General features: G+C 36.4%; 1 protein-coding gene across 1 annotated transcript in view; it reads right to left on the bottom strand.

Moving 5' to 3' along the window:
* Window positions 1-719: 719 nt before the first annotated feature.
* PDGFC (platelet derived growth factor C) overlaps window positions 720-23589 on the bottom strand; it is a gene marked incomplete at its 3' end in the record, with an annotated part of 129316 nt that continues 106446 nt past the window's right edge. Inside the window, exons 4-6 of the mRNA XM_080621143.1 lie at window positions 7350-7557; window positions 1511-1728; window positions 720-836 (exon numbers count right to left, since the gene is read on the bottom strand). Of these exons, the coding sequence (XP_080477269.1) occupies window positions 720-836; window positions 1511-1728; window positions 7350-7557 (543 nt within the window). The remainder of the gene's footprint in view (window positions 837-1510; window positions 1729-7349; window positions 7558-23589) is intronic.

Raw genomic sequence — 23589 nt, 5'->3', positions numbered from 1 at the left:
TGTTGTCAAAAGGAGAGTATAAAAATGTACACAATAAAAAATAACAAACAAACAAAAAATCATCAGCCATAGTAGTAAGAATAAAGGCGCTGTTTTTTCAATGTTTGCTTCCTTAGCTCATGTTATTGTCCAGTCTTCTTTCTAAAAGGCAGGAGCTTTACTAGAGCTTATGGAAAAATCCAGTCCTTCCTACCAGCATTAGGCAAATTATGTTTAATTCAGAACAAGGCAGTCTGTTTTAACCCAAGTTTATACAAAAGAGAATGCTTTGATTTAGAGTACATAGGAGTAGTTGAACACAGAAAGATAGATTTCGGGTGTTTTCAAACAGAGGCCAGATGCACTGGAGCTGTAGAAATCAGACCGCCAGCAGGATCAAGTCTCCATGATGTGAGCCTTTTAACTTTGTTTTTACTCCTAAATTTAAATCCATGTGTTGTCAAGAAAATTGCGGGGAAACAAAACCAATACATTTATTTTAAATCCCTCATTGATGCCTTTCTCCCATCCTTTTACTGGTTCTCCAAACAGAGCTGTCACACAACATATAATCCCAGTTTGGCTTCTCCTCTTTTTAGAGCTCACTGTAAATCTTGAAGATGGAAGATCCCCGAAGCAAACAACTGAGATTATAGAAGGAGATAATGCACAAGCCCCATAATAGAATCAGCCATTGATTGAATGTGCTTTGAAAGAAAAACAGCACAATTAAATCATGTTTATCCTTCAGTATTCCCTTTGCACACACAGTCACACTCCTCGTGGTGTTCCAAGGGTACATCTGTCAATGATTTATGCAATCCTCGAACACCAATCCTTGGCTTCAGCTGAAGAACCTGAAGAAGAAGAACCCAAACATCAAGAAAACAGCAAGTGCTTCATCAGACACATAGTCTAGGAGCTAGATTGCACTGGAAACACACTAGGTGACAGGAAGCACACTAAAAGGAATAGGCTTTACTCAGCTGAATTTATTCATTTATTCCTCCCACTAATTATTATTTTGCTTCTACCTCAAGCCTTTACAAAACCAATTAAAATATGTTGAGCAGATACTTGCTTTTATCAAAGAAGAGTCTTGCAGTTTCATATTTCTATCTATTTAAGGACTAATAGCATACTTAACCCAACGGAATTAATAGATAATTCTACAATAAATGCTTTTAGTTATAGATTTATAATGGAAATGGACAGGCATCTGTTCCTTCATGAAGTTCACATCTACCACTAGAGAGAGCTGAACAAGGAGGTGTGGCTGTGGTGGATCTGAACTGCACCAGTAAACAAATACCTCAGGAATGACTTAATAGTTCCACAGAAAAGTATTTTAACAAGGGAGATATTTTTTTTTATGTAACACCTCATTAAAATGGTAAAAAAAATAATTTACTATAAGTGCAATATATAAAATTTGAAAATATTAATAGTGGTGCATTCTTATAGTAAAAATAAATTCCTTAATTGGCTGTCAGTATTTCCAAACATGCAAATGTAAAAAAACCCCACTTACCTCATGGTACTTTTTGGTGACTTTTGTTGGTACACATTGGCATTCATTGCAACTCTGATGACAACAGGCACAGTTTCCACCACAACGTTTAACCAGAAGACACAATGGCCAGAAGATGGTGTCTGTTCGCTTCAGCTCCTCCCTCAGTGACACTGAGAAGTTGCGAGGAGTACAACTATACAGCCGCACCTCCTCCTTTAGGAGGTTGAGATCAACCACTGCAAAAAGACAAACAAACTGGTGCTTTTCAGACTCATAACCAAACTTCAGTGGTGGCAAACCAACTTCAGCAGTGCAGAACACTTGAGGAAAGTTCATTTTTGTGTAGGTGGTACAGGTTCAGCACACAAGTCTAATACTGCAGTTATAGGAATACCATGTAACCTAAATGGAATTATTGTTGTAAAGGAACATTCAGCAATTATTTTATAAGTCTGGTAGAGTTGGTTCAAAAGAAACAAAGTAAGCTTTGGCTACTATGTTCCAATACATGTTTTATCAAATCAACCATAATGGAGTTCCCTTTGTTCATGGTCATATGCTGAGCTCTCGTGTTGCTATTCTAATTAATTTTTGATTGGAAGATTGGATTCATTTTGGATTAATTAATTGGATTAATTAATTTTGGATTGGATTAATATTCTAATTAATTTTGGATTGGAGAAACACACATAGCAATTAAGAATCCTGAAAACCTCCAAACACATTTTAAATTCATTTGCATAGAGCATTCAAACTTCTTCCCTGCTGAAATTTCAATTACTGCTTCTCTGCAAGGACGACGTAAGTATAAGAAAGAATGAAACAATTCATATCTAAGAGGAACAAACTTCCATGGACTTCAAGAAGTCATAATCAGTGAGTAACGTACAAACAACAAATAAAAGCACAAGTATGTGTATCTGTATAACTATTAGTAGGTTCCATTTTCCCCTCTTCCTTCACAGCAGCAGATATGTATTTCTGTTTCTTCTCTAAGTTTTATTTTCATTTAATGTGCTTTAAATAAAATACAGCTTCTCCTTGTAAGCCTCTAACTTGAAGTGCAAGTTAAAGATATTAATATTTGGCACCTGTTTCCCTATAAACTAGTTCCACTGTATCACACTAAAGTTTCACTATGCCAGCGGTTGAACACCAAGCTCATGAAAAGATATGAAACAGGCCAAGCTCCTTTAGGTTCACCTTAGCTGCATAGCCAAGAAATAACAGGTCTTCAGTTCAGACTGAAAAACACTGGACTTGTTTAGTGAAAAAATTAATACTTTTTAGCCTTTTTTTTTTTTTTCTTTTTCAGTGAGAAGCAACGTAATTTCATGTATTTCAGAAAAGCCGGACTAGAATGATCACAATCTGGGATCATTTGTCTGAACCCTTCCTCTCCAAACCTACCACCAATAAGTAACAGAAGTCATGTCTAATTCACAGGGGTACTTTATCTGTTAAAAAAAAAAAAAAAAAAAAAGAGAGAGAAAGAAAACCCAATGATAATATGGCTACTGAGATAACTGAAATAGAGGTTTTGAACAAAGCAAAGCCCTTAAAAACAACTGGGTTTGAGCTAAATCGAGAAGAAACCAGGGGAAAAAATACCCAAGTGTATTGATATTACTTGACAAACACTTTACCGTTATTGTTAGCAGTTTGTAAATAAAAAGATATGAAATAAAACTAAAATGTTTTCCCGATCTGCATCACCCTCTAGAGAAATACTTTTTCCCTCTACTGTGTGAAGAGCCTCTAGAGATCACAAAGGGGAACTTCACCCTACCAAGGCAGGATAATACCTCTCAATTCTAGTTAAACAGGTAAGAAACAGAGAGAATTTAGAAGCTGTATTTCTCTAGTAGAAATGCTCATTAGTATTGTCCCAGGAGCAGATCTTTGAGTAGCAGTTTGATTCCATATTTCCTCAAAGATTTTTTTTGCAGACCATATCCATATAATGGTATCCATAAGTAACAGTTTGTTGTTGTGAAAGGTCAGTTAAACACACTGAAGCCTTTTCTCTGCTTGCACTTACAGTGAATACCAAGCTGGGGCACTTCATTCCATCACTATCAGGTTAACATAGCCTCCTAAATAAAGACTCACATTTTTAAGAGCAAGGAGTGTGTAATAACTCCAATAAAATCACTGATAGGATGCCAGCCTGCCTCCCACACTGCAAGAGCATTCCTTGGAGAAAGCTGAGAAGGGAGCAGAGGAAAAGAGAGACAAAACTTCCAGGGGAGAGATTCTCTCTGAAAATCAGAAATTATTTAAGCTCTTCTGATCAACTAATAGCTGCAGGCTGAGTTATTTAGAGAGTGGACATGTCTACTTCCATCAATCATAGACTGTGGATAGGAATGGAGGAGTACTTTTTCCCGTTATGCTTTTAAACATATAGTAAGTGAACTGTCTAAATTAAGATAAAATGCCTAATGCATAATGAGAGAAATGTCAGTTCTGCTAATCTGGTAGATTTCTACAGAGACTGACACGCTTGGTATAGTGAATTTCAAGAAGCTAAGCCTATGTGTCCTAGCACAACTGCTGCCCAGCTCTTCACCATGAGAAATTGAAAACAGAAGCTGGGAGCTGATGCCTCTTCCAGTAAGCCCAACAATCAGTGGCAGACATATGCCTGTGTGGTTGTGTGCTTCTCCGTTACCTCCTGCCTACTGGCAGAAGTGGAAGAATGTAAGCAGTGGAGTAATGCATCTATTTCCCTAGTTATACTAGGGAAATGTATAGTTGTACTAGTTGTGTGTATAACATAGAGAAAAGAGCAATACACTAAAAGGACCAGCAACTGCATTACACATTTTGTCTCAAAATTGGAAAGAATTTGAACCCTGCAGACCTGATTTTAAATTTTAAAAAGGTTTTTTTAATTTTTAAAAAGGTTCTGTGGAAGAACACACAATCAGCTCTTTGTTTTGTGTCTTTTAGAGTGCCTTGCTGTTATAACAGGCTTCAGGAGAGATGAAAAATGTCGTGTTTGGTTTCCATGTTTTACAATGCACTAAGGTATATTGCTATTCTACCTCACAGTGAACCCTCGCCCTACCTTGTGTAATTCAGTTTCATTAAAAGGTCTGTGGCAAATTTATCTAGTGCTTATATAATCACTTCTTTGAAGTGTGTGAATGAAGCTGTTATTTTTTCAAAGAGTATCTGTCTGTCCAAAATTTATTTTAACACACTGTGGGCACGAAGCTAGATGAGAGAATGTATATATTCCCTTAAAAGTGTTTACTTAACCACAATAAAAGGTTATGTGGATTTCCCAAGTGCACTGAGTTACAGTACCTGTTATAATGTGAACATTTAAACACTCCTTCAACTTGGCTTCCACTCATGTATCATGTTCGACACAACAGTCAAAGTTCTTTTGTCTAGCACTAGATTGGGAGGAATGGGAGGCTCTGCAGTAGCACATGAATGGGAAACACTAAAATAAGAGGAGAAGGGAAAAAAGGGAGAAAAAAAAAGTAGATGCAGGTAGGACTACGGCAAAGTCTATTTCAAAAGTGAGCTTTCACTGGCACGTACAACTGAAGTAATCCATTTTCACACCAGTCTGAAAGTAACTGCGTTCTGCAATTGGCAATGCAACGGTCTCGCACCCTCTGGGACCACTATAGAGTACCGTGGTGAACTTTCCCAAAACATTTTTCCAGCTGGATGCTGCTCCCAAATTCAACAAAACAAATACTGATTGGGGCACTTGTGTGTGGGCAAAGATAGCGGCAGGATAATTTTCATTCCTAAGCACCTCGGAGATGTTCCTGAGAGTGTACATTTCTCACTGGCTCCTGCAATAGGACAGGGCAAAACCCCAAAGGAGTGAAAAAGACTCCAAAATATGCTGTAATGATTATGCATAGATTTCTGTGGGAAGTGATGAGATGATTTTTTTGCACAGCAAAATGTATTTTATTTTTAAGTATGCTTAATATTATAAAAGAATTTAAAACTATATTTAGACATCAAAGCCTTTGAACTTCATGTTTCTTCTTTCCTGGCTAGAAGTTTTTGGAAGCATTTTATCCAGAGAAAACATCAGATACAAAAGTTCTATGGAATTCAGGCTGTCTAAATATAGTCATAATTCACATGAATTATTAAGTAGGAGTACAGGAAAATTCTCCACATAACATATACTATTAATTACATTTTCATTTAATCTAGACATAAACTGATGTTTGCCTATGAAAGCAGGACGGTAATTTAGCTTTTACTAAATACTGCAATAATAAAACTGATAAGATTACAGAATCAAAATTTGATAAAAACCAAAAATTTTAGGGCATGCACTTCTCCCAAACATTTCTTAAGAACTTTTTAAATACAGCAAACATGCTACTGGAAGGAGTAACATGTAATAAAAAAGAAGAAAACAACAAAAAAATGTTTGAAGGTTTGCTCTCGCTATTTACTGAACAGACCTAACAGTTCATACTATGTCATCTCAACTGGACACATTTTCCACCTCAGGCAATTACATTACACACTCAGTAATGTAGTCTGAGGGTGGTCTCTTAACAATAAATGTGGCAATACCATGATACGTTTGTTCAGTGGAAAAATCTATTTCAGCATCTAATTAGGAGCCTTTAAAAGATTTACTCTGATAGCTTCTTTCTAAGATATGTCTTGCAGGGAGTTGCTTTTGTCTATGTAGATGTTATCCAACACCTGCATTTTAGTTTATGTAAGGTTTCAGAAATTACATTTTGTTTTTCTCCCACTTACTGTATGCTTATGGAATACTTTTGGCAAATACTGAATCCCTTTAAGTACGAAAGTGTTAAATGACTATCTGAAAGGCACAGTCCATTGCTGAAAGCTTTTAAATAGATTTCCTCCTCTTTGGCTCTTGATTCAGTTGCTGTGCATATCACTGTAGCAACAGGTAGGGTAGAAGGGTTGATTTTTACTCTCTGATCCAAGAATTAGCTGTCAAAAACTTATTTCAGTTATGGAAGGGTTTACTTCCTCCCTTTTTCTTGCAGATCAGATGATAACCTAGTTTATGTTTGTCAATACAGGATTCTATTAATTTATGCTCATATGTTTTCATTTTCATGCTGTATGGTGGGCAAGGAAGGAGGTGTTGCCATCATGCTATCCATCCACATGGTATCCATAAACATGAAGTACTGGGCAACATCTGGATGATATGGCACAGATAATTCATGACTGTCATATGCAGATGGAGGAAAATGTCTTGCTGAACAAGAAATAGCTCCACAAGTCTCAAAATACATAACCTACTTTACATCTGATTAAGTTGATAACGCATGATCAAACTGGACATGGATACAGGGATTTCATAAGGTATCATGGAAGAGAAAGACTTAGCTAATTGCTCTCAGTTCATATGGTGTAAGTAAATAAGCCAGTCACTCAATAATACAGGAAGTGTAAGGAATTCTCTACCTCAAACACAAAGTTTTTCCTCTCCACAAAAAAAGAAACTCACAAAGTCAGATATTGTCACCCAGCCAAGATGCCCTCCTACTTTGTGGAAAAGATCTCTCAGGTTCCCTGCAGAAGACTACCCTGCCTGCTTCTATTTTTCTTTTTTCTCCCTTTGTTACTTTATCCTGCTAGGTTCCTTTAAGTTCTGAGTTTAGTTATTGTCCTTTTTCAGATAATGTAACAGTGAGAACAGCTAACAACAATGATCTCTGCTGTATTTCTAACATATTCCTCTCCTGGAACTAAAATACAAAGTTTGGAATCAAAATACAATGCTCTTAATTACTGTTAATGTTAACATTTTAATTTGCTTCTTAAGAAAACATACCCATAGGAAGCTGCAAGGCCAGAAAGAAGAGTAATTTACCTCTTGATTTCCTCCCATGAATATATGCCTTTCCAAGAAGTTGCCACGTTGGCCTGTACAAATCTTCCAAATCCAGTTGCCAACGATCTGGTTCAAGGTATCGGATAAGCTCTTCCACTGTACTAAATCCAGCAACGGCATTGTTTAATACATCTAATGGTAAAGATGATGGAGGAAGCAATGATGGGCTAGGTGCTTCTGTGTGGTGCTGCAATCAAAGCCAAGAGAAGAGTACCAGTCAGAGGGTTAATGGATCTGCTTTGATGAAGTGCTATACTTTATGAAGTTATGTATCTGGGAAAGTTTATAAGTGGCTAGATTGTTTCCAATGTACAGTTTACCTTATAAGACAAATGACAAGAGTCAAAAAGTACCTAATTACTCTTCAGCAATAACTGTAAACAAACTTCCACTAGACAGTTTTCCCACTTCTTACATTCCTAGCCTTGAGGACAGCATGCCACTATACCTGTTCTTTGAAGAAGTTCACTGAGTGACAGACCATATTTGTATTTTAGAAACAGAACAAAGAGTCATTTGAAAATACGGCTCCATTAATGGCAATTACTGTAATACTCAAGAAATCTGAGGAAACACACATTTCACATGCTGCCTTTCCTCTGAAATCAGCCACAATTTTGTCTTCTGATCTTTCAATGTAAAATATGAATGTACCCTAGTACAAAGATTGCAAATAGCCCCACTCCCATGTAATAGATGAAAAAAATAAAAGGCACCAGTTGTGTTTCACACAGCACTTAGGTTTCTGGTTAAACAATAATGGAGTACTAACAACATCTGACATTACTATAATTATTTCTCCCTTAAAAAGAAGTAAAACACATTCCCAAGGATATCAAAAGTACTTAAATGCTGAAATTGAGTACTGAAAGAGTCTATGTACTTTCCCACAGCACAGATCTCATTGAGAAACTCACAGACATGGGGTATTCAGTCAAAGGCAATTCAAGCAAAGTGAGAATTAGGGCTTTTCTCACTCTACAGTCAATTTTAAAATTAGCATTGATTCATATCATCAAAACAATAAAGGCAGACAGGAAGGGAGGCCTAAACAGAACGTTGTTGCTGCACCACCATAAGTTTCTTTAGGCTTTTATATCAGCAGACATCACTACAGACATTTTGATCACATTACTACACTAAAGCAATTTATCTGGACCATGTAACAAGGATGAAGAGACATTTGAACACACTGCTGATTTAGGGGATGGGAAGGACAAGAAATCTTGAACTTAAATATGTACTGCTACATGCATCATAATATAAGATTTAGGGAAAATTTATTCACTATAGGTACAGTTTTCGAAAAGGTTGTCCAGAGAGGCTACACAGTATCCATCACTGGAGGCTTTCACTACTTGACTGGATAAAGCCCTGAGCAATGAACTGACCTCAGAACTGACTCTACCCTGAGCAGGTGCCTTGCTGAATTTTCCTACCACAATCCTACAACATAATTAAGAACGATGGACTGAATGTTCTTCAAATAAGTGAGCTAGTATGCTTCTTGTCCCTTCCCTGTGCAGTGCCTGTTAGTAGTGCACAATATTTCCATATATACTTATATACTTGCCTATATTTATTATGCATATATATACACATATCTATTTAAAAATCCTCATACAACTTAGTGTCAAAAATGGCATTCTCAGTACTCTAATATGAAGTGCATACACTGTAATTTTTTCCATCTGTAATGTCAGATCAATTGCATTCATTTACCTTTACGAAATGATCACAGAAATTTATATGAAATGTAACAGTTATGCAGGAAAAATAATGAAATAATCCTCACAACACTACATACTAAACAGCAGTTTTCTGAAATACATATGCCTGGGATAGCTGTATTTCATACCAATAATTATATTTTCCTTTCTGTGCTCTCAATTCTATTAAATATGCATCTTGGGTTTCAGCTAATTGTGCGGTTGAAAGGGCAGCAAATGGAAATAACCACCATGCCCTTCTTAATGTTTGCTTCAAGCTTTTTTTCTCTCTCCATCTTCCAGAAATACAGTCACTAGAATGATTTGTGCTGCTTTTCAACTGGGAGTCTTGCAAAAGTAATTAAAACCACAGATCTAGTGTGCAACTACTATTAACTTTACCATACTTTTATCTTGCTAATCTATCATCATTTCCAATAGGGTGAGTGAAGTAGTTGCTTCCCATTCTGAATGAATGGGGATTTCAAAAAGTTGGAAGTATTTCTTTCCTTCTTCTCTTTATTGCCCACATTAAAAACATGTTGATCCATCCATTAGGTTATGATAATAAAGTAACAGATTCTGGTCTATAAGTTAAATGTTTGCTCTTAGCAAAATATTCTACTCAGCAAGTTTCAAAATAGTGCTGTGACTCTATAATTCAGATGGTCAAAAAAGTAAATATTCCAAAAATTTTCTTCCTGTTTTTCTCCACCAGGATATATTTATAACAGTCACATTTCCTGGTTTGAACGTGTAGGGTTTTGCTAAGGTGAAAAACAAAACAAGGATCAAATGGTAGAACTAGTGACTGATGAAAAAAAAAAAAATTAAAAAAGGTCTTCTATTTTGTTTCCAGCTAAAGACTTTACTTTGGTGTCTCACTTCTACAGGGATTTTTTGTTGTCAATTGGATTTCAGATGAAAATCCATTGGTCTAGAATCTATTTCCGCATTTACAATTTAGGACATGCACACTTCACAAGAACTAACTCATCGATTTACGTTATTCTGGATCCAATCAGCATTTACCTGAGTTAAAATGTTATGAGGATATGGTGAATCATTGCACTTAATGTTAACGCAATTAAAGTTGTCATCACTTTCTAATCATTCTTACAGCGAAACAAAACAGCAAAATTGCACAACTTTGAAGGTGAATGTTCTAGAAAAAAGTAATTAAAATCTCAAGATTAAGAATGTTTTTCCCAATAATCTCATAATTTAGTCAATTTAAATGACAGATAAAATGTACCAAAGAGTAAAGGTAATTGGTATCATAAAGCTATAAAAGCAGTAATTTACATTTATAACACAGTAATAACATTTACGAAATCTCAATTCAGTAAATTGTTTAATATAAATGGCAATTTAAATTATACTCTACATTGCTTTTACTTGCTAATAGATATTATTTTATAACTTAGACCTTTCTGACAGAATGTCCAGGGCAGCATAAATGGTACTTTTCAACTAAAATTGTATCTTGAAATTTTATACAATTTACAATTTCACATGACTTTCTCAAAATTGTGGGGTTTTTTTGCGCTACATAGGCAATGTTTACACATGCAGTAAGTTTTCACTCTCAGAGACAGTACCAGGAGAAATGACTCTATGCAAGAAATTAAAACTCAACTTCATTGATGGGACATACTTTTTAGAGCAAGCAAATACAAAACTTCAGCATAACTCTGAAATGCAATATCATAATGGAAACTTCAAAATACTGAAATGTTCATTAAACAGAGCTTTCCCTCACATTATGTAGAAAGTCTATCACTTCTATTATAACCCTTTCCAATTAAATAATCTCAGATAAAAGTCTACATGCCTAGAATTTAATCTACATCTCTCCTGACATTCCTACTCTGCCCCTTGCACCCACCTACATGCCTGACACAGACTGGCGTCAAGCCACTCCCTGTGCACTGCTACTGACATCAGTACTCGGTACGTCTCAGAGATGCAATTTCACCGCAGGACAGTGGTGTGAATGCCTCAGAAAGAGGACCACCAATAAAGTGCACAGAGTTGATTGAGCCATACATCTATAGCTGGCATCACCTAACTTACTCCACAGAACTATATCGTATCTCCCCTAACAGGTCAGCTAGCACACAAGCAACCTCTGATTTAACAGAAATCTCTTTATCTGACAAGGGAGACATAACTGAAGACAGCAGACACTTGCTTAAGTACAGCAGCTATCCAAATGACTTTCCTGATGGAGACATTGCTGGGAAGTGGTGTTCTTCAAGCTTTTCTACAATAACTACTAATTGACAGTAAAACATCTTTTTGTCATAGCAGCACATGCTCGATTAATACCAATGTTTTAGGCTTGAGACCATTTTTTATTTTTTTGAAAAGCATGAGTAATTTCTGTCAAGACAGTTTGAAAAACACATCAACAAGTTCTTTATTTTAATGTGATTCCTCTCTTAAACAAAACACTATGGGTTTTGTTTTTGTGCCCAGCAAACTATTTCAATTTACTTTAATAGGAATAAACATGTTTAAAATCAAGATAGCACCAAACAGTTGCATCTTGATTGTTATTTAAAATGATTCAGGAAAACACGGGGCTTCTGCTGCCCGGTAGAACAGCCAAGAATGACAGTTAGTGTTGGATCAAACAGAATTTTGATTAGGTCTGTTTATATTGTATTTCTGTAGGTATACTTCACTCTATCAAAACAAATACCTTATAGAAATGCCCTATGGAGTTTATGAGCATGAAAGACAGGCCAATAGACCAAATGTAGGCAACAGTTTAAGATATGCACTTGGAAAAAATTAAGAAGGTAATATATAAAGACTAACTTCACAAAACTATCCAGCTCTGAAGATTATACATAACAACAGTACCCCAGAAGAAAATAAGGGAATAAAATGCATTTTATGGTGCTCACAATGTTAGTTGTGCCCTATTAAAGGAATCAAAGCTACATCTTGTCTCTTTCTCAAAGGGGAAAGTGTAGGACTCTCTTATAGTGTAAAATAAGAAGTATTATAGAAGTATAAAAAATATTATATTTACTTCTTACAGAAGTAAAATAAGAAGACAACCATCAGTGAAGCAGTAAATCTGAACAAAAACTGCAACAAATGAATTTGAAATTACCTAGTTGAAGCTCAAACCTAAAGGATGATTTAGTATGTAGCCTAAATTGAAGACTTGTAATTTCTTGTTCTGACACACAGAGCCTGTGTGATCCTGAGCACAGTATTTAGGCCACAGCTTCATGGTGTTAAGCATCTGGCAGTAACATCTCTTTGTTACGCCAGCATGACTGTGTATATGGCTGTATCACAAACAAGAAATAATCTTTCTGAAAGAGTATTTCTTATTTCCTTGTCTCTTTAATTGCAATCTTATTCACAGCACAGACCTCCAACAGCTAGGCAGTCACAACCAAAAGCACAGCAGCTGCTAATAGAAACATTTTTAGATTCACTCTGGCACCAGGGATTTCATAGCATGCAGGTTTGTGACACAGCCTGATCAGATCAGTAAAATGATCAATTCCTTGATGTCACAAGTTCTGTGAAACAATGAATACAATAAGCATTTACTGGATGCTCATTATTGGTTTATCTGAAGAATCTGGAAGTATTTTAGACAGATAAAGGGTAAACTTTGGATATGAGACCGTATGTTATAACCATTCCCATTCTTCCACTATCCATCTGTTCTTTCTTTGCACTGAACCTGCTCCAAGGATAAACAATCCAGAACAAAACAGCACTCAACTACAATCCACACAAAATCAGCTCTTAAGCACCCAAGCAAAACCTCTCTTTTTTTCCTGTCTGATAAGGACAGGACTGTCAAGGTAGTGCTATCACCCTCTTCCAGTTAAAGGAGAGGAGAGAAGTAATTTTGCTAGTTTGCTGGAGCCAGGAGTGAGGAATTTCATGTTTAATAACGCAATCACCGAGCTAAGACAGGAACAACAAAAACAAGTGAGTCAAACACTTGGCATGACAGGACACTTACAAGTAGTGAATAATACGTCTAAAATAATTCCCTGCCCACAAAAGAAATCCCCATTTTCTTCATTTCTTGTCTTCAAGAAAACACTGTAAAGCAGTTTTCTGAATGAAAACCTATTTATCAGTTGGCATAGTCTGGAGAAACTATTGACCATCATTATTGTTTAATTAGACTAGAAGGGACCTTACAAGAAAGAAAACCTTAGAGGAACCTCTGAAAACAACCTAGGATCAGTGCTTTGAAAGAAGTAAAATATTTCTTCTAATGAAATATCCTGACAGTTTTTGATTTTTTTTTTAATAATTATACAGTAACTCTCCAGGTCCTGCTTAGATTTAAAGATATGCTCTTGAAACTAATAGTACATGCACATTCTTGTAGCACTCACAATAAAGCCTGTTTTCTGCCTTTATAATCCCAGGTAGCCCTCCTATTAGCATCATTAGAAGCTATGAGGGAGAGCAGATATCCAGCTCTTCCCGAGTTTGCCCCGAGGACATAGAAGCTTCTTGGCATAACAACAGCTCTTTCTTTTCTCACGTAAGTACATGCAGTAATAACTGAAAAGCCTTTAGAAATCCTGACCTACCTGAAAAAGCACAAACTTCTACTTGCTGGAATGTATGCTGTACAAAACAGCTAACCCGTTTGTGAAAGTCTGTGACTTGTAACGACATCTTCTCTGTGCAACATTAACCTGCACCACTGCCATGCAAAATGTGAGTCCTGTTCAAGTAGTAATGTAGAAGGAAGTGGAGATGATCTGTAGCTGGGCTGGTGAGCAACAACCTAAGCAGAGAAATCAAGTTCCAGGATCCTCTTCTTGTGCCTCCAGCAAAGGAATAAAAAAAGAGAAGGAGCAAAGGCACATAATCAATTTAGACTGCAAAGCCCAGGAACAAGGCACGGATGTTTACTTGCATGTGACAGAGATGGAAGCCAGGGAGGCCAGCACAGTTCCGATCCATTGCAGCACTTCTTTAGCTGGAGTAACTGCCACAGCGGTGGGGATGGTTGCATGAGAGGCACTGCAGCTCCAAGGCTGCTAAGCAGGTAGGTATGTGAAATTAAGCTCCACTGGCACTGAAGTAAACATGCATCTATTCAACTCTCCTCACTTCAGAGACTTAACCTCTGCCAGTCATATGAAATTCAGGTAGGGATAGCAACTCTCCTCAATCTAATCAGCTACTGCACATGAGATCTGGAACACAGGGTGACAACCCCCTCTTTACTTACTGAACCTCTAGTTCTCTTGCTGTCACAGGAATTTTCTGTTCTTAAATTTTGCTAACACTGCTTATCGAAAGCTTGTTTAGCTTCTCTTCATATACATGCAAGGCTTCCCTTTTATCCCACTGAGGACCTTATTTACTGGGTATCCATGCGCTTGCACCAGTTTATACCTTAAAACCAGACAGAAATGGCTTTCCAAACTCTACATGGGTATTTTTGTTGCAGCACTTTGAGGGCTGTTTCCCAAATTGTGCATCATTTCTACTCTCCATAACCACCAACAGCAGAAATGTTACAAGGGAAATGAGTATGTTCATGCCTTTCTGTCTCTGCTTGTGACAGGTGTGAATAAAGGAATAAAGATGTGTAAAAGTAGTGCTGGGAGCACCCTAACACTTCCTCAGGTTAAAGTTTTGAGATAAAATATATTTTGGAAAAGTTTTAAATATTCCCCTGGACAGAGTTTCTGTGCAGTTCACAGCTAAGGCCTGTTACTCTAATTGTGCTGGAAGCAACTGGGAGATGCTCTCAAGGAAATGAGCAGCATGGAAGTAGCACAGGATGTCACTAGTCATCAGCTTTCTTCTAGCAAATTGCAGCTTTTTGCCTGAAGCCTGTGCATGCTGACACCCTTCAAAATACAGAACAGAGGTTTGTCACTTCTGTGAAGACAAAGATGACACGTATCTAGAGCAAGTTCATAAGTGCTCAAAGGATGCTATCAATACTAATAACCTCTGGGAGCCATTTTCAAAACGCTTTGGTGCTTTCGTTAGTTCTCATCATAAATATCTATAATCACATATGCATACACATTTATGTGTGTTTATATATGTATAAAAATACATTCTGCTTGCTGACTCTGTCACCAGCATCTCTGACAACTGCAGAAGTCTCAAAACATGAAGCGTACAATCCCTGCAACCCCTAGAATCCATAAAGCCTGCAGATTCAGCTTGCTAGTTGTAAGGGAAGTCAAGTTTTGGTGCCTTTTTACCTTTACCATGGGTTTTATTACATTTGCTTACATTAGGGATTTGTGGATGTTGTCCTGAATAAGATTCTAGAGAGAAAACTCAAAGACCTCTCATGACTTGGACAAATTTAGACTTAGTAGCCAAAGACTCAGCTTTATTCTGAAAGCATGTCCTAATGTACTGAGTTGAACAGGGAGCATTTAAAAGCAAACCTTTAGTTCTAAATGAATCAGGTCTAACAGTACATAATTCCTGAGTTTTGGTTCCTATGAAGTACTTGCAGCAGAGTAATATCTTACCCATGACTACTTGGAAAACCTTAATTTTTAGTGAGCGCTGTCTTCTTGTTTATGCCTCTCTCTCTTCTAAATGAGACTTTAAAGACAATTTGCAGTGAGCTCTCCCTGCTCCATGCAAGTGTATATATATGCCATAAGAAAAAGTCTACCTTTTGTAGCCTAGTAACTACTGCAAAATATTTAGATTTCTGAGAAAATCCAGAGAAACTTGACTTACAACATTCTCAAAACAAACATATGAAATACATTTAAAACTAATTAGACGTCTATTTACCTCATGCATGTGCACCTAGAAGGACTATAAGTGCAATTTAATAAAATGCAGTAGATAATTTTCTTTCTTGTATTATTTGAATGTTTAATAAAAATATTTAGTCTAATTCAGACCACAGGCAATAGTAATGTCTATATACACATTTTAAAGAATACAAAGCGTGCATTTGTGTGTTTATACAGACAAAGTACCTGCTGAAAAACCCTAAAACTAGGCTGTGTATAGGCAAAATGAAGTCCCAAAATAATTTACTGAAGTACAGTTTCTTTCACCACAAAATCATCAAATCTTTGGAGAAAGTCCTGTGATGTCTCTTGTTGCTTGCATTAGGGTTCTAAAAGAAGCAAAAAAACCCTGATGTCTAAGAAATCATCATCTCCAAGTCTGACAGAAACTTTTTATATGCACAGAACTGTCCTAAACAAATTAACAGCTGCAATGAACCATTTGAATGTGTGGAACATGCGAGGGAATGCACATCTTTTATAAGCGCTTGCTATAAGTTTGGTTAAACCACTTGTAGCAGATGTTGGCAGCAGTCTTCCACCTTGGTAAACCTTGGTTCAGGACAGCTGCTTAACTATTCAAGCCACCTGTGACTGTGACTGATTCCTCAATGTTAAGGTTTGAAAACACAAAGTATTTCCTTATATAGTAACTCTGTCCTCCCTATCTGAGCACCTCTCTATCAACTCCTTCTTACTATACAACAAACTACTCATCATAAGCACATTTAAAGTTTATCCTCTGCTTTTCTATCTTCTCTCATTGTTAAAGGGCCATCTGAAGTCTTTACACCCATTTCCAGGGCAGAACTCTATATTAATCACTGGCTGTATTTTCCAAAGAATGAGACATTTTCCCCTCACACTGCTCTCACTGAGGAGCTAAAAACTCTACAGAGACCCTTCTAAAACTACTTCTTCATTATTTCACTACTTCATGGTTTTCGGAATTTATCCACTATCACCTTTTTATATTTCAACGACAAGCTTGAGGTAACCTGGTTTTTGTTTTCTGCTTGAATTGTGCTTGTGTTTATGGCAGTAGGGTACTTCATGACTTTTTTTAACAGTAATAACATCACTTTGCACTAAAATACTCCTTCATGGATGTCCAAGATACTTGAATGAATGTATGAGTAGGAACTCATACAAAATTCATGTAGCTGAGCAGGAACTGGTTTTATAATGCTGGTATAAATAAAACCTTTATTTTTGTGAATATAAAATTAAATGCAAAAATGAATAGGATCAATAATAAAGATATATAAATATTATATACCCTATCAAGCAATTCTATTGGATGAACCTGATTATTTCTGCCTTATATATATAGTACAGTTGCATTACAATTCACATATTTTTGTCCATTAAATGATATTTTCTAGAATGTCCTATTTTGATTAATGTTGTGTTACACTCTGCAATTCCTTTCTAGAACAGAAACTTTATAAAGAATTATATTTCAAATACCAAAAGCAAGAAAGAGAATCTATTTTATCAGTATTTGTGAGATCCTACTACGTTTTTTCACAGTTCAGATCACAAGTGATGTTTAGTGTACGGAGACCCCAGGCTCCAAGAGTTAGCTGAGCTTTAGCAGAAAGGAAGAAAAGAATTCCACCACAGATTCATTTTTCCCTGAAACTTGATACTATGAAAGTCCTGTATACACACCTGTCATAGGCTCCCATGTGGAATAGGTTATACTTCAGTTAGGAGAAGGATTTGCAACAGAATAATCTGAATTATGCCTAAAATGCAAAATTATCATCTAAAAGGACTAATATCATTGTAACTGAACAAGCAGTAATGCAAAAGCCTCAGTACGCAAACAAGTCAATGAAAAAGGAGATTCCCACAATCAGACTGCAATGAGCACGTAGATATAGTCCAATGAATCTTTGCTCAGATCTTGTTGCAAATGGGGTTACAGGGATTATTAACCACAGAATTTACAGACACCCCCAAAATTGATACAGGAAACACACTTGGATCTCTTACATTTATGATTTACAGAAGGATGTTGTTGTTCTGCACACAAAGCTCTAGTTCTTACTTGACAGACTAGTTTACGAGGAATAAACAGTCAACGTTAAGTGCAGCTGTTCTGAACAGAAGAAAGTTTTTGTATGCTTTTCTATGACAGGGGATGTGGTCAGCCATAATTAAAGGACATCATGTTTGCAGCCCTTTTTTTAAATTACTCATTTTACTCAAAATACATGAATACTTATAGAAAGCTTAACCAAAGGGAACAACAGCAAGTTTTTGGAGTCAGGGAATGAACTGTTCTTTAAGTTCCCCCTAGGTATTAAAAATGGGTAGCTGTTAAGAAAACGTTTACTTAAAATGTTTACTTATCCCAGTAGGTTCACACGAGGTTCATCAACATTAAACACTATGAATAACTGTTTATTACAATTGGAAAGTGTATTTGGCAAGGACAATGAAAATTACTTCTACAGTGCATACAATTTTAATTTGATCCTTCAGTATACATGTTAAATTGCATTCCACCACAGGTTTCTGTACATTTCATATCACAATAAAAGGAACACACCCAACATTCCTGAACAGCAAACACTGCAAATCAGAGCTTGTCCTGCTTTGAAGGTAGAAAGTCCTTGAAGAAAACATTACTTCATAGGAAGGAACTTAATTTCTGTCCTCATGTATCCATTCTTAGTGCCATCATATTTTAAGATTTGTGAAGGCAAATATTTTACATTGTTTATATTTGCTTTATACGTACCATACGTGTCAAAACTAGAGTGGTAGAGACTATGGCTACATTGCCCACCAAGATTCTGACACTGTCCTAACAAGCCAGATTTATAAATTGCAAGCTAGGTTTTACAACCCTATACTGCTAACCACAATGTTGTCCTGACATACTCTCAGCATTCAGCTGTATCACTTCTACCTACATATTTTCCACTATCTATATCTCTTTAATATCCACCTCATTATACTTTCATATATAATGCAAGTATAGTATATATGATTATATAACAACTAAAAGGCAAAATTAACTGGGAAAGTATGCTTAATAAGAGAAATTAATGAAACACATTTTAAAAATCCTTGCATTTAGGAGTAAAATATTAAAAGCATAAATGCAAAACCATAAGTACAGAAGTCCTGAAGTAGAATAAATGGTGTTACAGGGGACCAAAACCTGAATAGAAGGTAATGTGATCCTTTCACAAAAAAGGCAAATCTCATTCATATATATTCAGAACAGCGCCATAAAGCCAGGTTACTGAGCTCCCAACTAGGTCTCGGCTGGAATAATGTTGAGATCTATCTCTAGCACTTGTAAGATATAGGCAGAGAGAAAGAGAATATTTAATATTTAGAGGAAAGAGCAAGAAGAAAAAGAAAACATGAGCTATGATAAAAGATTTAGTGATACAAGTTTCTTTAATCTCCACAAGATGAGGCTGACAGGACATGTGATAACAAACGTGAGAGAGCAGCAGATGATCAGCTGTTCCCTAGTCCATCAATGACAGGAAAGATTTATGTTATGTATTAGAAAAGAATTTCATACTATGTAAAGCAGTGCAACAGATGATCGGGGAAATCTCTGAAATCTCTGTCCCTGAACTTCAGGAGCAATACAAATACCTAACAAGAATGGTCTATTCGACTCACTGCTCAGAGCAGGACAATGGCTCAGAAGAGATCCTACTGAGTCCCCTTGCAGCCTTGCATTTCTGTGATTGCACTGCATAGCATCCCTCTGGTAACGTTGCTGTTTCTAGAAAACATGCAAAATGCTGAGGGAAATGCTGAATTCTGGAGACAAATTAATGCTAAATCATTTTAAAATCTGTGCTATTGACTAGAAATGCCCCCAAACTGCTCTGTGTACATAAACAAACTCTAATACACCTTTTTACTCAGTGATCATTTCTCCATTTCTACATTTTCATCCTTTAGATTCTATTAATGCTGTAATAAAAGTCAAGAACTGTATGCCTGTGTACCTAAATATAGAATATTTGATAGAAATATATGTTTTGGGGTTTTTGTTGCATGTCACCCACAAGCCCTTAACTCATATGAGAATCTGAAAATTAATGGAACTGCTCCAATTTTGGACAATTTAGCTACTTTCTCTCAAAGAAAAGTAAGGAGTCACAGGCTTTTAATGAAAGCTGGCTCCATGGGAGCAGACGTTCCTTTGGTGGTATCATTTATGACTTCTTTTAAGCCTCAAAACAGTATGTAATATAACCCATTTAAGATGACAGTTTTACTATCAGCTACAAAAGAAAAGTAGACACATTTCTGCCATGCTTTGCTTTTTCAGTCTCTATGGCTGCTAAAATGGATCCTTCAAAGATGGTTTGAAGGCAGACTACTTCATTCTATTTACAGTAGACTCCCATGAAATTTTATGCTGCTTACAACATGAACAAATTTATTAAAATAGAACAGGTTGAATTTTAAGGCACCACCACAAGGAACTGCCTTTTTACTAAAAAATAAATATTTGAAATAGTCTAATTACTTTTATTAGAATTAATAAATATGTTTTGCTTTGTGCATGCAATTTCTTCTCAGCCCCTTCCTTAACACATGCAAAAAGAAAAAGAGGAAAAGAAGGAAAGATGAAACCTGCCAAGTCATAAACCCATGCTATTAACAAATCCAGCGTACTGTGGAGCAAATCTCTTTTTCCTGAAGACTGCTGGCAGATCAGTTGACTTCCATTAAGCCTGAAAGAACTTCAGTTATAATACTGTCACTGTCCACAGATGTGGCTAAATTATCTCTGACTAATCTGGTCAACTGGATCAAGCCTTTTGATACATATATATATTTAATTACATAAATTGCAGCTTGTTACCATAACATGAGTAAAGGTGGCACTCTGTAGCAGAAATAACAGAAAAAATTATGCTGACTTATGTTCTCAACTAGGCCATTGATCTTCCTTGTAATGTTCTAAACAAGTTTACTCAGGCATTGATTATGGCCCCACTCCTGCAATCAGGACTAACACTATCACACCGACTTAAAGGGATCTCCCTGTGCATGCACACAGCTGCATCTCCTTTCACATTACTTCTCTGTTTTTACACATTCACTGTGCTGTACGGTTACAAAGTCAAAACACTTACCTGCACAAGAAAGGAAATGCCATACACTAACGCTGCACTAATCTTAACCCATTTATACAAACTACTCACCTACCTTACTTTTACCCTTAAAGAATGTGAGAGATTTTTATTTCAAAGCATAATTTTAAGACAGTTGCAAAGCCTGCTTATTCTATTTCTCACATGTACTCTTTTTTATCAGAACAAAAGAGCTTTTTAATACCTGTTTGAAAATGAATAATTACACAGTGAAACATACTTTTCTGGTTGCATTTATATTTTCTCCCTCAGCCTCCAATTTCCCCACTCACTGATTCAGGAATACTGGGTGTTTCTGATGATTTCATGTAGAATATATGGAACTAATTACAGAACACAGACATCAAAAACTGTGGTTTTCCATGTTTTAATTGTGGTTTCACAGGCTGCTATTCATTGCAGTCTAGGAAGTGGTTAGATGTGGGGTTTATTATCAGTTTAAATAAAGACCCAGAGTGTGAGGCACTGGTTCCACCTGAATTTTCCAGCCAATACAAAAATAAGATTTTCTGTGAACTGCAGACATGATTTTCCTTCTGTTGAACCCAACATTACACAAAGGTTTTTTTTGCATTAGCCTACTAAACCAAAAGATACTGGCTAACCACAAGCTTATCCTTTGATCAAGACAGAAAGTGTGCTTCAAAACCTCATGATGGATGATGCCTATTTGAATGCTTGACAAAACACTGTTTCGCAAATAAGTCAAATAAGAAGATAAATTAAGATGATATTAAAAAGGCATTATTTATCAGCATCAATCACTTGAGTATATATCTTGGTATGTTTTTTCCTGGGCATAAGGGACAGTTATTACAATCTGCTGCAGAAGACGGAACAAAAGAAGGGGAAAAGTAAAAGAAAAAAGCAAATTTGCAAGAAAATACTGGTTATGAATACTCACTGATCATAACAAACATGTAAGAGATCTGTGTGGCTGTTTCTGGTGGAATTTCTTACACCTGCGCTGCACAGTGAAGCCCCATGCTATTATCTGTTTGTTTAAAGAAAAGCTACTTGTTCTGAAGGTTCTCAGTAAGAAAAATGAAACATAATTAACACATACTGCATAAATCACGCTTACAAAGCAATGACAAAAAAGGCAAGTAAAAAGACTGCGATGACTGCCATGCTTTGCAGAAAAGAGTCAACATAGTATCTGGAGAAAATCTTTTCTGGTTTTGTAAATGAGCATACATTTAAGATACCTAATTGCGAACAATGTAGTATTATTGTATTCTTAGCCATCTTCCACTATTTCCTATTTAATTTGAAGCTGTTTTGCATCATTTGGATTATCTGTGCAGTCTCACTGGCAAACATGAGGAACTGAATGAACAAATCAAGATGTGTGCGCATGTCCTGGTTTCACAAACCACTTGTGGAATGGGAGGGCATACAAATTGTCATTTCAAGTACATCACCAGAAGCTTAATGTAATTTGACTGAATTTAGAGGAGTAAAAGTTCCCCTTGCAAGTTTATATTCCAGATAAAAAGTCAAAGGAGGACATTTTGCTATTTAACAATTAAGGTCATATTCACTATGAGGGTGGTGAGGCACTGGCACAGGGTGCCCAGAGAAGCTGTGGCTGCCCCATCCTTGGCAGTGTTCAAGGCCTGGCTGGATGTGGCTTTGAGCAACCTGGTCTAGTGGAAGGCGTCCCATGGCAGGGGTCTGGAACTGGAGGAGCTTTAAGACCCTTTCCAGCCCAAACCATTCCACGATTCTCCTCAAACAATAGTTTAGTATTAGGTAAAGGTTTCCTTAGCAACTATAATGTCTTGTAAAAGAGAATTCTTAGAAGCAAGGATGTTTTACTAAGACACTACAATACAGACAACGCTTTTCTTTTTTTCTCCCACAGAAAATTAAACATTTTTTTCTTTTTTTTTTTCCTGAGATGAACACTGATTATGATCTCAGATTGATAAGATCAGTACTGTTTTTAACCCAATTACCATCAAAATTAAATTCTTCCAGGCAATCTTTACTGCATTGCTGAAACTGGTCCATGGTGTACGATTCACTCAATTAGGAAATTACAGGAATAGATAGCAACTGCGAAATAAGGTCTCACTCGGCAGAACATTATTCTCAGTGTAATAAATGCATGCAGAGAAACAATTATTTGCCAATTAATCAATATACTAAAAACCCCCAATAACCTATTTACATTTGGATAATGTGGCCCTTATCTTGAGAGGCACTGGAACAGGTTGCCAAAGACTTAAATGCTCCATCCTTGGCAGTGTTCAAAGTCAGGTTGGGCAGAGCCTTGGACAACATGTTCTAGTTTGAGGCATCCCTGCCCACAGGAGGGAGTTGGAACTAGATGATCTTAAGGTCCTTTCCAACCCTAACTATTCTATAATTCTATGTGGACATTGCTTTTCAGACTCCAATACCTTATTATTGAAGGCAATGGGAACTGCTTGTTTAAAAAAAAAAATCTGTCACCAGCCATACTGTTTGTATGACCAATAAGAACTCGATTAAAAACATCTAAAGCTCTCAAAAGCCTACAAATTGGAAAGTATAACATTATTTATTACTGCAATTTCAATAG

Source organism: Psittacula echo, assembly GCF_963264785.1.
Source record: "Psittacula echo genome assembly, chromosome: 1".
NCBI lineage: Eukaryota > Metazoa > Chordata > Aves > Psittaciformes > Psittacidae > Psittacula > Psittacula echo.
Note: the sequence above shows the minus strand (reverse complement) of the source record. Positions and strands in the feature narration are given on the sequence as shown.